This window comes from Myotis yumanensis, unplaced genomic scaffold (genome assembly GCF_028538775.1).
Source record: "Myotis yumanensis isolate MYYU_CA2020_CCGP unplaced genomic scaffold, mMyoYum1.0.hap1 SCAF_6, whole genome shotgun sequence".
NCBI lineage: Eukaryota > Metazoa > Chordata > Mammalia > Chiroptera > Vespertilionidae > Myotis > Myotis yumanensis.
This window is the reverse complement of record NW_027223757.1, coordinates 91,500,665-91,516,192: the sequence shown is the minus strand read 5'-3', so window position 1 is coordinate 91,516,192 and position 15,528 is coordinate 91,500,665. Positions and strand designations below refer to the sequence as shown.

The window sequence follows — 15,528 nt, the reverse complement described above, 5'->3', positions numbered from 1 at the left end:
ATGGCTATAGTAGGGGCCCCTTTTGTGGTGACAGAGGCAGACATGCCTATCTCCTACAGAGCCAGTAACTATTTTTTAAATTGTCTCAACAATTGCTACTAAGGACTACTCTGGCAGCTCTGGCTGTGGAGGACCTGCGGTTGCTTCTGACCTTGCATTTCTTAATGCAAATACTCACTTAATAAATATTTAATAATAACCACCATGACTCACTGGGAGCGCAGCCCCTAGGGCTCAGGAGGTCTGTTGCTAATTCCAACCAGAATAATTTATGGGAAGTAAACGATCTATGACGTGCCCAAAGAGAAGAAAAGTACATACAGGATGCTTCTACTTAGGATTTTTTTGGTAGGGAAGAAATACACAAGTTAAAAAGGGACAACATTTTCTTTTGTCTTAAAGTCTATGCAACTTAAAGGAGGGTGGGGGAGGGGGGGAGGTCCTCCAATCCCCCCAAAGTCAAACCAAACCAAATTACTCCAGTTTAGCTATGCAATCCGAGCTGTAACCACATCAAGTGAGCCCCGTCTGCTGCAAAACATCACTTAAGCTGGAGCTCTGACTTATTGTTCTCTGACTGCCCTGGAGCAATTTTGTTTTGAAGAGCACAGAACACCCTGTTCTGAATGTGGCTGGCACATGAACTCAATGTGCTGACAGCAATTTGTACTCTGATTAAACCGTGTGTGTGTGTGTGTGTGTGTGTGTGTGTGTGTGTGTACTGTAGTAACAAAAACTGGAATGCAAAAACTGTATAATTTGTATTTTAGGAAGCAAAAGTGAGAAAGGCTCCACAACCCAAAAATAAAGTGCTGTAAACGCTCCAGCCTAAAGACGCAGCTCTGGTGAGTGTCTGTTTTCCCTTTTCTAATTATAGTTGTTGGTGTCTGATAGCTTTGCACTCATTCCCAAAACAATTACTGGGTCATGGGGATCTAAATGGGAATGTTGTAATAGCATTACTACTAGACAAGATCGGTCATTTGGCCAGAGAAAACCAGGTTGTGGCAGGTTACTCCCACTTGCCAAGGTTTTTTTCTCTGCTGCCTAATTCATGCCAAATGAGCTTCTCTCTGCCTGTGTCTCCTGCCTAATAGAGCAAGAGCATCCAAGAGACAAGGGGACCTTAACAACCCTGTGAAAAGGCAAATGAGGAAGCAGAGATGGATTTCTAGAGTTAGGAGAGCATATTTAATCACTGATTAGAAGAGAAACTGTTCCCACAGGCATGGTGGTCAATTTGGGGGCAAACTGCCTCCTTTCTTCCTCTGCACCATTTCGTACTATTCGAGATGAACAAATGCCTCTGCAAGATTGCTCATGAAACTGAGGGACAGGTTCTAACTGACAGCAGGCTTGGAAGCTGGGTACTTGAATAGAATAACATTTATACAGATGACATATATCTTAGTCTAAACAGGAAGCATACTCATAGCAATACATTCTACACCAACACAAATCCTCACCACTCTACACAGGTTAGCACTTTAATCAGACCTGGGTTCCAGTCCCAGTTTGCCATTTAACAACTGTGGCTTTGGGCAAGTTCATTTAAATTGTCTGACTCAGTTTCTTCATGCATAGCATGGGGGAAAGGATATTAGCTAACTCATAATTGTTGCGAGGATTCAATTAAATACTGAATAAAGCTTCTAGCTCCATACCTGGCATTCATTCATATGTTGGGGTGTCTACTGTGTGAAAACACTGTTATATATGAATACACAAAGATAAGCTCAATTAATGTTAGCTGCAATTAGTGGCAAATTATACCAGATAAAACATACTTTAGAAGTTGGTAAAGGAAACCAGTTAATGCAGTGGTTCTCAACCTTCCTAATGCCGAGACCCTTTAATACAGTTCCTCATATTGTGGTGACCCCCAATTTCACTGTTACAAATTAAACATAATTAAAGCATAGTGATTAATCACAAAAACAATATGTAATTATATATGTGTTTTCCGATGGTCTTAGGCGACCCCTATGAAAGGGTCGCGACCCACAGGTTGAGAACCGCTGAGTTAATGGCTCCACAGAGAAAGCTGTTAAATTGTGAATAAAACTTAAAAGTAGGCAAAGGCAATGTCTTATGCTTCTTTTGTACCTCACCGTGCCCAATACACAGTTCAGGGCCACAAAGAAAATATTTTTTTAATGATTAATCTGAAAACAGAACAGTAGGGAAAATGGTAGTACTTTTCACTCATTTATAGGAATTTTCCTTTTTGATATATTAGTCAGTACTCCTATTTTTAATAAATTCCAAGAGCTATTTAAATTCTTTACTTATATGGAGCTTTTGTCTTTTAATATTATTCTAAAGTAAATGATCCATTGGCTGGATTTTTTAGTAATAAAAAAAGACTATTTTCTACTAAGATTTTACTCTATCTTAAGACTTAAAGATACCTTTTTTTAGAAGGAGCTATATAAATCCAAAATATTTGAAAGAATAAATACTGTCCATTTTAGACCAAGTGTCACAGTACATTATTTTGTGAAAACATAAAAGAAAATGGTTTCAAGAATTTTCTTTCTCCTACTGGACAAAATTTGGCAGGATATTGATACTTGAAAAGTAAGTGAAAAACAAAACTAAAAAAGAACTCATAGCTCTTATCAGGTCTCAAGATAGGCACATAAAACCATTCCTCTATTTTCAATTTTTGGTGCTATTTTGTTTTTGGTGTTTTATTTACAAAGACTACAGAGCTAGATTTTGTTCTCATTTTAACCTTGTGAGAATCCTATCCCTATTTTTTGTAATCACTGATGATTTGTTTTATTCCTACCATCTTATTTTAGGTTTTTTATATAAATTTTGTTATTTTTCTTTTATTACTTTTGCTAGATTTATACAATTTTTCTTGATCCTCTACTTCCCTACTCCCTATTGGGTGGATGTGTAAGTTCTACATGCTATTCTTACTAGTATCTAGCATTAATTTTATTTTAATCTGGCCTTAGCGGCTTCAGCCTGGGAGCAAAAGCCAGTCAGACCCTAAGTAGGAATTCTCAATCCTTGGCTGCAAACTACAATCACCAGGGGAGTTAAAAACAAACAAACAAAAAAACAACCACCCCCAAACAACACACACACACACACACACACACACACTTGTGCCTGAGGAGTTCCATCCTTTGGGGTTTGAATCTTTTGTTTAACTGGTCTGGGCTGAAGCTTGGGCATCAGAATTTTAAAAGCTTCCCAGGTAATTCTAAATTCAGCCAAAGAACTACTCCGTTAGAGGTTTACTGGCCCAGCTGTTCCATATTGTTTTATGACAACCCTGAGGATTGCCCCATAGCCTGCTTCGGCTCCCTCACACCAGCTGCCTGTGGGCTTGGAGTTCTGCCCAAGCTTGTTGAGAAGAACGGCATGTACCTCTACAGAGGTCGTCTCTACACCTGTTTTGGGTTGAGTTTCCCAACCCTAGTTTCCATCAGTCCAGTTTCATCTAGTTTACATATTCCAGAATTTTCATAATTTCTGATTCACTTCTTGTATTCTTCCTGGATTCCAGCACTAACTAATGTGGATTTCTTCCTCTTTTTTTGCAATAATTCCTCCTCTCTCACTTCAGTGGGATTTGGAGAGGAAAAGGAGGTGAGAGGAAAGGGTACTCCAACAATCTGAATCCCGAAAACCACTCTTGAAATTTTCACATTTGAAAATTACTGCCCATTGTCTGCATTCTTTGCATGTGAATGTGGTTGAAAGCACTGTGAGGCACCAGGCAAGAGAGCCACACCCAGCCAGCACCTCCATGTACCAGCCACAAGCACTGAATTTAACAAAGCAGAAGATGGGAGAGACCAGGAGTTGGGAGAAGAGCTGGTGGCTATTTAGAGCAGTGATTCCCAAAGTGGGCGCTACCGCCCCCGGGTGGGCGCTGCAGCGATCCAGGGGGGCGGTGATGGCCACAGGTGCATTTGGGGGCGATGAGTAACTGCTATTAAAATTTAAAAAAAATTAATTTCCAGGGGCTGAGTAATATTTTTTCTGGAAAGGGGGCGGTAGGCCAAATAAGTTTGGGAACCACTGATTTAGAGCCTGAGGTCAGTCAGACTGGATTTTCTGTGAAAGCAAAGCTTAAAAGTAACAATGTAGTCACTACTGGCAATTAAACTAAAATGCCATGACTAACAGTCATCATAACAATGTCAATTAGAATACGTTAGAACACAGTGACTATTTTAAAATGGAAAAAGGACAGCATTGAATAAAAATTACAAGATGGTCATCTTAATTGAGGTAAGAAAAATCACACTGGAATAGTGATTGTTAATATACTGAAAATGATTTTCTACCATTCCTATAACTTTTATAAACATTTAGAATCTTATCAAAGAATGTTTAGGGCTAGTGGGACCATAGGAACCAAGAGGTCTACCTGCCTGCATCATTGTATAGGAAGGAAGCTGAAGCTCAGAGAGGCAAGATCCAGAGAGAGCCAGCTGAAGCCAGAATCCTATCTCCTGACTCCTGGTCTAGGGATTTCTCCAACATACATCTGAGCTTTTCTTCATTTAGTCTAAATCTTATTGTGAATGATAACTATCTAAACACTTCAATTGCAATAGTACAATAATACTATTTTTACTATTTCCAATTTTAGAACAACTAATTTGGACTAATTTGCCAGACTCATAAAAATGAAATATGGGTTCAAAGTAATATTTGAAAATAAACTATTCTAGTTTACAGTTTTAAATGAACGCTTTATTTTCAAATGGAACTTTTATAATAGTTCATGTTGCCATCCTTGTTTAGTGATTTTTTTTTCTTAATGGAAGTAGTCCTGTTTTCTCACACTTCTTTTTGAAGTACTTCAGCTCAATAAATGGCATCTTTCCAACATTTATACATGCAAAATGCATTTTCTGAATAAGGCTCTGTCGGTGATGCTGGAAACAGGATGAAGAAGCTTCTAGTCAAGCACTCACTGTGTACTGAGGAAATGGGCAAATGCTGGTTGCAATGTTAACTGATGAGCAGTACTCAGTGGTGCACACAATGTGCTCTGGGAGGAAGAATGACCAGTCAGCCAAGACCTCAGTAGTATCCTCACTCTCAACTTGGCAAATGAAAAAATAGAATAGTCTCAGGTCACTCAACAAATGGCAAAGCAGACCTTGAACCCAGGTCTCCTGATGTAGAACAGAATGAACACTCTCATCCAATTCTGATCAAACTTAAATGATGAACTGTTTATCTTGATGACAGCCAGGGACATGGGTTGGAAAGGCCTGAAGGGCATTACAATCTATTGCTCTGTTTAGTAACTCCGTACCGGCAATTTAGAAAACTTCTTACTTTTCTTAGGATAATAAATCTTACCGTACAAGGTTATTGTGAGGAACATGTAAATAAACATATATGGCAACTAATCCTACAGTTGTTAGCACACCAAGGAGTCCACAGAGTAAGAATTCCCTGATGGGTGGGATATTCTTTTGTTCATTTTGTGAGTCTGGAATAGTACCTGGTACATACATGTTAAGTAAATATTTACTAAATGGAAGCATTATTAAACAAATGTCAAATTTAAACTATTGTTGATATATATTCACTATATTTATTTCTATAAACAAAGTTTTAAAAAGAAATCTCCATTTCACCCACATAAATGGAAACCAACTGTTAAGGACTATTTTGCTCTCACATCTGCTTACTTTCTACTGTGGCTCCCTCGTTTGGGTTTGAATAGCCTTCTCCTTTCTGTTTGATTCTTCGGATAATGCCTCCATCTTCAAATAAATCCTCTCCTTTGAAATCAAGGAGCTCAATCTAGAAAGAAGAAAGAAATTTGGCTGAGAAAAGATCAAACAAAGCTAATTTAATATACTTAAAGGGAAGGGCAACCAATTGTTTCATTTTACAAAAATAAAACTGTTTATATTTATCTATGCATCTTAGTTATTGGAAGAGTAGGAAAACAAGAACATTGCACTTTTCAATACCTGGAAAGAACCTTCATGTAATGATAATGTCTGGGACCACATCCTGTGGGGAGCAGAGTAAAGACAGACAGGAAATACTAGGAAAAATGCCTGATGGGCAAAAAGCCAGAACTACAAAGTGCTGGCCGAAAACCATTTTGTCTGACTTGAGACACCACCACTTTTCCATCCCAGATTCATGGAATCCTCTTCCTAAAATGTAAGAATGAATCCTATGAAACCAGGCCTGTAACCACTTAAGGGTGTATTTTACCTAGTTACCCTGTTTCATTTATTTCCCCCCTCAATTTTAAAATCAAGTTTGGTCAAATGCGTGTAACTCAACACACAATCAATAACATGTTATCACCCCTACTGTGTCTAATGAGATGTTATATTTATAAACCTTATAATATGAAAATGCCTTAGAATTTGATTTAGGCCCTTGCTGGTGTGCTCATTGGTTAGAGCATCAGCCTGTGCCTTGAAGTGTCACAAGTTTGATTCCTAGTCAAGGGCACATACCTGGGTTGCAGGTTTGAACCCCGGCCCTGGTCAGGGCACATGTGCGGTGGCAACTAATCGATGTGTATTTCTGACATCGATGTGTCTCTCTTTCTCCCCCACCCCCACTTCCATCCCTCCTTTTCACTCTCTCTAAAAATCAATGGAAAAAAAATTGATTTTTAGAGAGAGTGAAATCCTTATCTTCGGGTAAGGATTAAACTAAATAAATACAAAAACCAAAAACTTGATTTAGGCATATGTCAACATTTATTTCCCACATTTCCATCCTGTCTTCTGGTCAATTTTAGTATGTCATACTCACACTACTGACCAGAACCTTTACTGCTAAGCCTGATCACTTGTTTATTTGGATATGATCTTTTTGTGCCAGAGACACATTTCTAAGAAAGCACTGGCACACACCCCTTGGATTTGTGGGAAACAATTCAAAAAGTCAAGCTCCAGAAGAAATAAATTGGATCTCATTCTCAATCGCAAGCTCAGCTCCTCGTTCTACTGCCTGCTGCTTTAGAACCAGCACTATAGCAGAGCAGATGCTAACAAGGCAGCATCACACACATACTTGCCTCAAAAAAGAGAGTTGCATTCGAGGGAATTTTGGGGACACTGCCAGCGGAGCCATATGCATATTCTGGTTTGCACAGTAAATGACACACCTCTCCTTTCTTCATGGTGGCCACTCCAATGTCCCATGCCCTGATGACTTGGCCTAAGAGAAAGAAAAAAGTGAGGGTCTGAAACTGCAATTATGTGAGGTATTAAATTGGTTTGCTGATGTGAGGCTTAGCACAAGTGACCCCATTTTGGACCAGTTGTCTCTCCTTTTTAACAAAAGCTATATATTTTTTTACATATTTTAAAAAAGTAACTGTCATTAACACAAAAGTTGAAACAAATTTCCAATTCTTTACACTACATACTCAGGTAGGAAGGGTTACAAAAGAACTCAGTAAAAGCTACACACTGAGAAATAAATTTATTTAAAAAAATTTTAGTTTTATTGACTTCAGAGAGGGAGAAGGAGGAAGTGAGAGGGAGAGGGAGAGGGAGAGGGAGAGGGAGAGGGAGAGGGAGAGGGAGGAGAGGGAGAGGAAAAAGGAGAGGGGGGAGGGAGAGGGAGGAGGGGGAGGGAGAGGGAGGAGGGGGAGGGAGAGGGAGGAGGGAGAGGGAGGAGGGGGAGAGAGAGAAAGAGAGAAGGGAGGGCGGGGAATATCCATGATGCGGAGAATCATTGATTGGCTGCCTCCAGCATGTCCCACACTGGGGATGGAGCCCAAAACCCAGGGCATGTGCCCTGACCAGGAATTGAACTGTGATCTCCTGGTTCATGGGGTGACGCTCAACCACTGAGCCAGGCCGGCCGGGTGTGATTTTTATTTTTAAGGTTACCAGAAGATACCCTTATGAGGAGGACAAAAGTATCAATTTCCCAACTGCTCAAAGATTAAGTCTTTGAAAAGTAGCAGTAACATATTCTTTGAACTGTGTCAAGGTTGCAGTTGTTGCTTAATTTATAATTTCAACCATAATAATAAGTGAATATTTTCTAGGTAGAAATGAAACAGAAATAGTACAGAAAATTGAATTTGCCTTGGTCGGCTATTTCAGTTGGTTAAGAGTATTGTTCTGATATACCAAGACTGCAGGTTCCATTCCCAGATAGGGCACATATAAGACACAACCAATGAATGCATAAATAAGTGGAATAAAATGATATTTCTCTCAAAATCAACCAATGACATTTTAAAAAAGAAAGAAAATTGAATTTGTCCTAAGGAAGCTTATAATTTAGTCGGGTAGAGAAAAACAACACACAAAAACAACCAGAAAAAGCCCTAGCTGGTTTGGCTCACTGGATAGAGCGTCAGCCTGGGGACTGAAGGGTCCCAAGTTTGATTCCAGTCAAGGGCATGTACCTTGGTTGCAGGCACATCCCCAGTAGGGAGTGTGCAGGAGGCAGCTGGTCGATGTTTCTCTCTCATCGATGTTTCTAACTCTCTATCCCTCTCCCTTCCTCTCTGTAAAAAATCAATAAAATATAAAAAACAACCAGAAAAGAATAAATTGCATAAAAGAGCCTATGGAACAGACATTTTCTTCAAATTTAGTATGAGGGGAAAAAACTGTGAGGTTTTTTGTTTTGTTTTGTTTTTTAAGAAAAACAAGATGGTAAGTGTCCTTTTGTCAAATGACAATTACAAAATTCAGATTTTTTTTTTGCCTAATTCTAGGAAACTAAAAGATAATCTTACTGCTCAACTATAGATCTATACTAGGTTATAGAATCATATCTTAGAATAAGCAATCTCAAATCCTTTAGGAAATAGAAAAATGTAGGTAATTTAAAGGAATAAAATACAAAATTAAGGTGCTATGTCAATAAAAAAACTTAAATATCTGAAGTGGGGTCAGGTAAACAATGAACCCCAGAGGAAGTGAATTCTGAAGAGAGCTGATATCTTGAACTGAGAGCAGTGGTAGGGTATTAAAATAAGGGAAACTCTATACTAAGGTTCGTAAAAGGGAAGGGATAAAGCATTCGAGACTCATGACTTCAGCTTCGTTTTCAGTATGCATTTTAACTTTTCAAAATATCAGATACACTTATTTTAGTTAAAAATTTATATAATATATGCCTATTACTAAAACACACGTAAGAAATAGAGGTCATCCACTTCCACCTTGTAAGAAGCATTGTTATGTTTATTTTGTATCCTTCCACTGTGTGCTGTTGCTTTTTTGAAAATTAAAAACACAAATGACAGCATACTATACTTTCAGTTTTGAACTGCTTTTTTATTTAATATGTAATAGATGCTCCTCGACTTACGATGGGGTTACATATGGATAAACCCATTCAAAGCTGAAAATATGTCGAAATGCATGTAATGCACCTAACCTACAAAATAGCACAGCCTAGACCAGCCCGTTTCTGCTGACTGTGTAATGCTTCCCTACACTGAAGAAAGTGTAAGGCAAACCTGGGTAAGGCAAGGACCACTGTATCTTGATCTTTCTCTTTCAACAGAAAGGAGGTATGTATTTCAGAGGTCCAAGTACAACCTGCTTGAGCCTCAGACTGCTTGGGTCTCACTACCAAGTCTGCCCCTTACTTGTGCAAGTTATTTAATTTCTGTGCCTCATTTTCCTCATCTGCAAAATAATGATAGATGCTAATACCTGCCGTAACAATAGTAATACCTGCCATAAAGCTATTACAAGAATTATCAAATATGTCAAATGCATGGCAAAGTGCATATAATGTGTACTTAATAAAGGGTAACGTCATTACCACTGTCGTGAATACAAACAGACCAACCTTGTTCTCAGTGACTGCAGTACTCCAGTCACTCTCCTATTGGGAAACAAAGGACCAGCAGTACTCTGATAAGGACATTTGTCCATATGTGTTTGCCTACTTTGTGCAAGTTTATTTGGAGAGTAAATGCCCAGAAGTACAAAGGTTATGTGTATTTTCAATTTGACAGATATTGCTCAACTGCCCTTCTAAAATGGCTACATCAATTTATACGCGCACACATGGCCCTACTGTGAAAACAGCCCAAACCATCAAAAGCAATGTAAAGGCTGCTGTAACAGGCTGCTTTCCTGTCACTGACGCTTTTCAAAGACTATTATGTCTTAGTGTGGGCCATTGAGAACACTTTTTTAAAACTATGAATTGGTATTTTAAGATAAATACCTTACACGGTCCTTCAGAAAACCTTTATATTGTGGGGGTTCTACTGTACATTTGTTCAAGACATTTAGCTAATTACTGAGGAGCAAAGGTCTCTCTAGGCACTAATACAAAGGTGGCCATTCCCTTCTTCCTTCTAAAGAACATGCAGTGTCGTGTGGCCAGTGGAAGAGAAAGATAATTGTACTGGTTTTTTTTCATCTCATTTTAAAAACAAAGTGTGGTAAACACTGAAACAGTGTATAAACAGGAGCATTTGCCTTGGGGTGAGGGCTGGTGTATCAGCAAAAGCTTAACTCATAGATGGTATAAATGTTAGGCCTTAAGGCTGGCAACAACCTGTCAATTTAACCCACAGGGGCCCCAAGCTAAGTAAGTCATGCCTGTGCCTTTACTTTCCTTCTCATCTGAGAACATTACAACTTCTTGTACTGAATGAAACACGGAGGAAAGAGCCAGAAGGATATGGACACAGGTATGTTTCTAAAATGGCCAACACTGGGACTCTTCATAAGCATTTCCCTGATATAAAAAACACACACATACTCATTATAGAACTCATGGAAAGTATAAAAAAGCATAAAGAATACAATAAAAAACTTCTGAAATCTCAGCATCTAGGGTAAACTGTCAATTTCTTGGTTTATTTCCTTCAAATTATACAGGGTGGGGCAAGAGCGGGTTTGCAGTTTTGAGCATACAAAACAAAGCCTATTCTTATATTATTATTACTTATTGCATTATTTCCATACAAACAATTATAAACCTACTTTTGCCCACCCTGTATATGTAGACTTTGCATAGTAAATATTTTTTTAAATGTCTTTATTGATTTGAGAGAGAAAGGGAGAGGGAGATAGAAACATCAATGATGAGAGAGAATCATTGATTGACTGCCTCCTGCATGCCCCACACTGGGGATCAAGCCCATAACCCAGGCATGTGCCCTGACTGGGAACTGAACCGTGACCTCCTGGTTCATGGGTATATGCTCAACCACACAGAACCACACTGGCCAGGCAATACATTTTTACATTCTTAAAATCCTGGTCATAGTTTATTTGGTTTTGTAGTTTGCTCCTTTTATTTCATATTATATGAGCTGGTGTTACACAGTGGTTACAACGTGGCCAGCACGCCAAAGGGACTCAGGTTCAATTCCCAGTCAAGGGCATATACCTGGGTTGCAGGTTAGATCCCTGGCCCCAGTCAGCGTGTGTGTATGAGGCAACCAATTGATGTGTCTCTCTCACATCAATTTTTTTCTCTCTCCCCCTCCCTTCAACTTTCTCTAAAAAACAACAATGGAAAAATATTCTCAGTTGAGGATTAACAAAAAACAAACAAAAATGATAACATAAAAAACATGATTTTTCTTTATTTTTTTTAAATTTTATCTTTTTTCCATCACCATTTATCCTCCTATATTCTCTTCCACCTCCACCCTCCCCAGTCACCACACTGTTACCCATGTCCATGAATTCTTTCTCTTTTATTTTCTCCTTTGTTGCTCAATCCCTCCATGTCTCCTGCCTCCCCACACCCTACCGCACAGAGCTGTCAGCCTGTTCTTTATCTAGTATGTCTCTATTTTGATTGTTAGTTCATGAAAACATGATTTTTAATAACTATATACTATTTACCTTTTGGGTATACCATAATTTCATTACTCCCACTAATAAACATATAGGTTGTTTGTATTTATTTATTTATTACTATTATAAAGTTTTAGTGAACCATTTTTGAACTAAATCTTCACATGACTTTTTTTGCATTGGTAAACATTCTTACCTGACACAATCAGGACTATGATGAGTAGGTTAATTAATTTTTAAAATAATGTTTTAATTTTTCAGTTATAGTTGACATAGACTAGTCTCATGTGTACAATTTAGAGATTAGACATTTAAAATATATTTTTGATTTCAAAGAGGAAGAGAGAGGGCAAGAGAGATAGAAACATCAATGATGAGAATCACTGATTGGCTGCCTCCTGCGTGTCCCCCATTGGGGATCAAGCCCACAACCCCAACATGGGCCCTGACAGAGAATTGAACTGTGACCTCCTGGTTCATAGGTTGATGCTCAACCATTGAGCTACGCCAACCGGGCTGATTAAACATTTATATAAACTTAAAAAGTGACCCCCGATAAGTCTCGTACCTATCAGACACCATAGTTATTATATTATTAACTATATTCCTTACGCTATACTTTACATCCCTGAAACTGTTTTTATAGCTGGCAACCCTAATCCTAACTCTAACCTTGCCCCCTTTTCACCCATCTCCCCAAACCTGTCTTCCATCTGGCAACCATCAAAATGTTCTCTGTATCTAAGAGTTTGTTTCTCTCTTGTTTGTTCACTCATTTTGTTTTTAAAGTTCCACTTATATGTGTGAAATCATATGGCATTTGTCTTTCTCTTTTAACATAATACTTTCTAGGTCCATCCATGTTACAGATGGAAAGATTTCATTCTTTTTTTATGGCTGAGTAAAATTCCATTACATATATGTACCATCTCTTTATCCATTCATCTATTGATGGATATTTAGTTTGCTTCCATATCTTGGATATTTAAGTGAGGTTGCAATGAACATAGGGATGCATATGTCTTTTCAAATTGGTGTTTTGGGAAATACCCAGAAGTGGAATTAATTGCTGGGTTATTCTTTGTCTCTTGATATATAGCCTTTGTTTGTTTTAAAGTCTATTTTATCTGGTATAAGCATTGTTACCCCACATTTTTTGTTTTGTTTTCATTTTCATAAAATATGTTTTTCCATCTCTTTACTTCCAGTATAAGTATGTCTTTTAGCCTGAAGTAAGTCTCTTGTAGGCAACATATAAATGGACCTTTTCTTTAAAAAAATATTTTTAATGCTTTTTAGAAAGAGAGGAAAAGAGAGGGATAGAGAGAAACATCGTTGATCGGCTGCCTCCTGCACACCCCCTACTGGGGATTGAGCCCACAACTGGGCATGTGCCCTGACCAGGAATCAAACCAGCAACCTTTCAGTGGACAGGATGGCGTCCCAAAAAACTGAGCCACACAGGCCAGGGTGCTATCTCCTCTTTTATGTTTCCTGTCTCTTTGTTAAAGTTCTCACTGAGTTCAATGAGCATCCTTATAATCACTATTTTGAACTGCACATCTGGTGAATTGCTTGTCTTTCTCATTCAGTTCTTTTTCTGGAGGTTTGTCCTGTTTTTTCACTTGAAACATGTTTCTTTGTCTCTTCATTTGACAGCCTCCCTGTATTTGTTTCCCTTTTGGGTGAGCTGCTATATCTCCTGGTCTTAGTAGCAGGTGCCACATGGGGTCCAGTGGTGCAGTCTCCTTAAGTCACCTGAGCTGGGTACTCCAGGTATATCCTTGTGTTCCCTCCTATTGTAGTTGAGCCTTGATCACTGTTGGCCCATCAAGGAGGGATTGACCCTCAGGCTGACTGGCTGTGAGGACTGACCCTGACTATAGCAGAGGAGCTGCTATGCAGGGGCTAACCCCACAGAGCAGCATTCGCTTTAGCAGGGCTCTGATGCTTGCTGAGTCAGCCCTTTGCTATGTCACTGTGGAGATGGTTGGGTTGTGCTCTGGTGTGGTATAAAGCTGGCCACTGGGTGTGCTGATTCTGGGACCTCTTGGGAGGTACAGGTCAAGGTCAGCCACTGCCTATGCCCTGGGGCACTTGTATGCGCTCCAGAGTTATCTGCAGATGGCTGCTACTTGTGCTGGGCTTGGAGGTGCCTGGGAGAGGCTAAGCTGTGAACTAAGGCCAGCTGCACTAGTGCCAGGCTTGGGTCTGCTTAGCAAGGAATATGGGGCACACAGAGGCCAGATACTGCTGTATGGGGTTTGTGAACCTTTGACAGGTTTTGGGAAAGCCTGCTAGTATGGAAAAACTACTGGAACCAGCTTGTTAATGGGGTGGGGGTCTCAGAGAATCACCAGGGCAGGGCAAACAGTATTAGGTATTTTGAGACTCAAGATATAGTGCCCCACTGTGCCTGCAGGGGGACTCTGCAAAGGAATAATGACTTCTGCCAGTACTTCTGTCTAGCAGAAAGCTGTCCCCCAGCTCTAGCCCTTGCCTCAAGGCCAGACAATTCAGTTCCTCCCTGTATGTCCCTGGCACCTTTCCCATTGCTGCCTCAATTCTGGAGCTCAGAGCAAGTGAGCCCAAGTAAGCCTGTGCACTGGTCTCCAGCAGCTTTTTGTCTCCCTCAGTCACAATCCTCGCTAGTTTTCACAGCCGGAAGTCACTGGGACTTCTCTCCCCAGCACTGAAACCCAGGGCGGAGACTCCTTGCTCCTCAGAGGGAAGGACCTCCCCAGCTGAGAGTTCCCTCCTGATTTTTAACCGCCACGTGTGGGTGTGGGCCAAGCTTGTTCAGTGTCTCCACCTCTCCTAGCCTCAACGTGGCTTCATTCTTTATATTCTCAGCTGTAAGATTTCTATTCAGCCAGGTTTCAGGTGGTTCTCAATGATGGTTGCTCTGTAGTTTTGTTGTAATTTTGATGTGGTTGAATGAGAAAGCGAGCATAGCATTTACCTATGATGTCATCTTCACATCTGTATTATTATTTTTTTAAAATATATTTTTATTGATTTCAGGGAGGAAGGGAGAGGGAGAGGAAGATAGAAACATCAATGATGAGAGAGAATCATTGATCGGCCATCTCCTGCACACCCCCTAATGGGGATCAAGCCCACAACCAGGCATGTACCCTTGACCGGAATCGAACCCAGGACCCTTTGGTCCGCAGGCCAATGGTCTATCCACTAAGCCAAACCGGCTAGGGCTGTATTATTAAAAAAATAAATTATTAGTGTATCATGCCACAAACACTTCTGTTTCCATTTAGTTGCAGAAAAAGTCATGAGAAGAAAGAAACACTAGCCGGCAGAGAAGGTTGGACCCACTCGACTCACAATCTCACTTTAGTGAGAAGGTCAGGTGTGATGCTCAAAAAGTCTGCTGATAGTCCTGGATCCTATTTCTTCTGCAAAGTGTTCCCTACATAGGAGACACAGCACTCTTACTCCATGGCTTCTAGGAAAGAAAATGCAAACTCACTACCCTGAGTCAGTATTAAAGCCTGTGTCTTGACATTCTTTGGGTACTGCCTGGTCTGCTTTTATATGTTCCATTTGATGCCTTTAAAGTGACAGTGAGCTTTTATACTCTCAGGATGATGTCAGGTATCTATCTAAAGGCTTATAACTTGACCAGAAGTCAAAAGGGTAGGATGATTTAAGACGTTGCTTTAAATAAGAGTCATAAAAAAAGAACATACACATACCTCAAACATTTTTTAACTTAAAACATATTAAAGTACATTAATGCACT

The 15,528-nt window shown here is 39.6% G+C and overlaps 1 protein-coding gene and 1 long non-coding RNA gene across 6 annotated transcripts in view; one reads left to right on the top strand and one right to left on the bottom strand.

The window, feature by feature from the left end:
• Positions 1 to 15,528, bottom strand: part of FKBP5 (FKBP prolyl isomerase 5) — a 111,264-nt gene that overhangs the window by 28,045 nt on the left and 67,691 nt on the right. For all 4 annotated transcript variants that reach the window (XM_070418708.1, XM_070418706.1, XM_070418707.1 and 1 more), the window contains 2 exons: positions 7,040 to 7,182; positions 5,679 to 5,793 (listed from right to left, as the gene is read on the bottom strand). In XM_070418708.1, coding sequence (XP_070274809.1) covers positions 5,679 to 5,793; positions 7,040 to 7,182 — 258 coding nt within the window. The remainder of the gene's footprint in view (positions 1 to 5,678; positions 5,794 to 7,039; positions 7,183 to 15,528) is intronic.
• On the top strand, positions 631 to 15,290 carry LOC139012582 (uncharacterized). Of its 2 annotated transcripts, XR_011471879.1 has the most exons (4): positions 631 to 845; positions 10,532 to 10,648; positions 14,793 to 14,897; positions 15,044 to 15,290. It is a non-coding gene; the product is annotated as an uncharacterized lncRNA (long non-coding RNA). The 2 variants fall into 2 exon arrangements; XR_011471880.1 differs by lacking the exon at positions 14,793 to 14,897.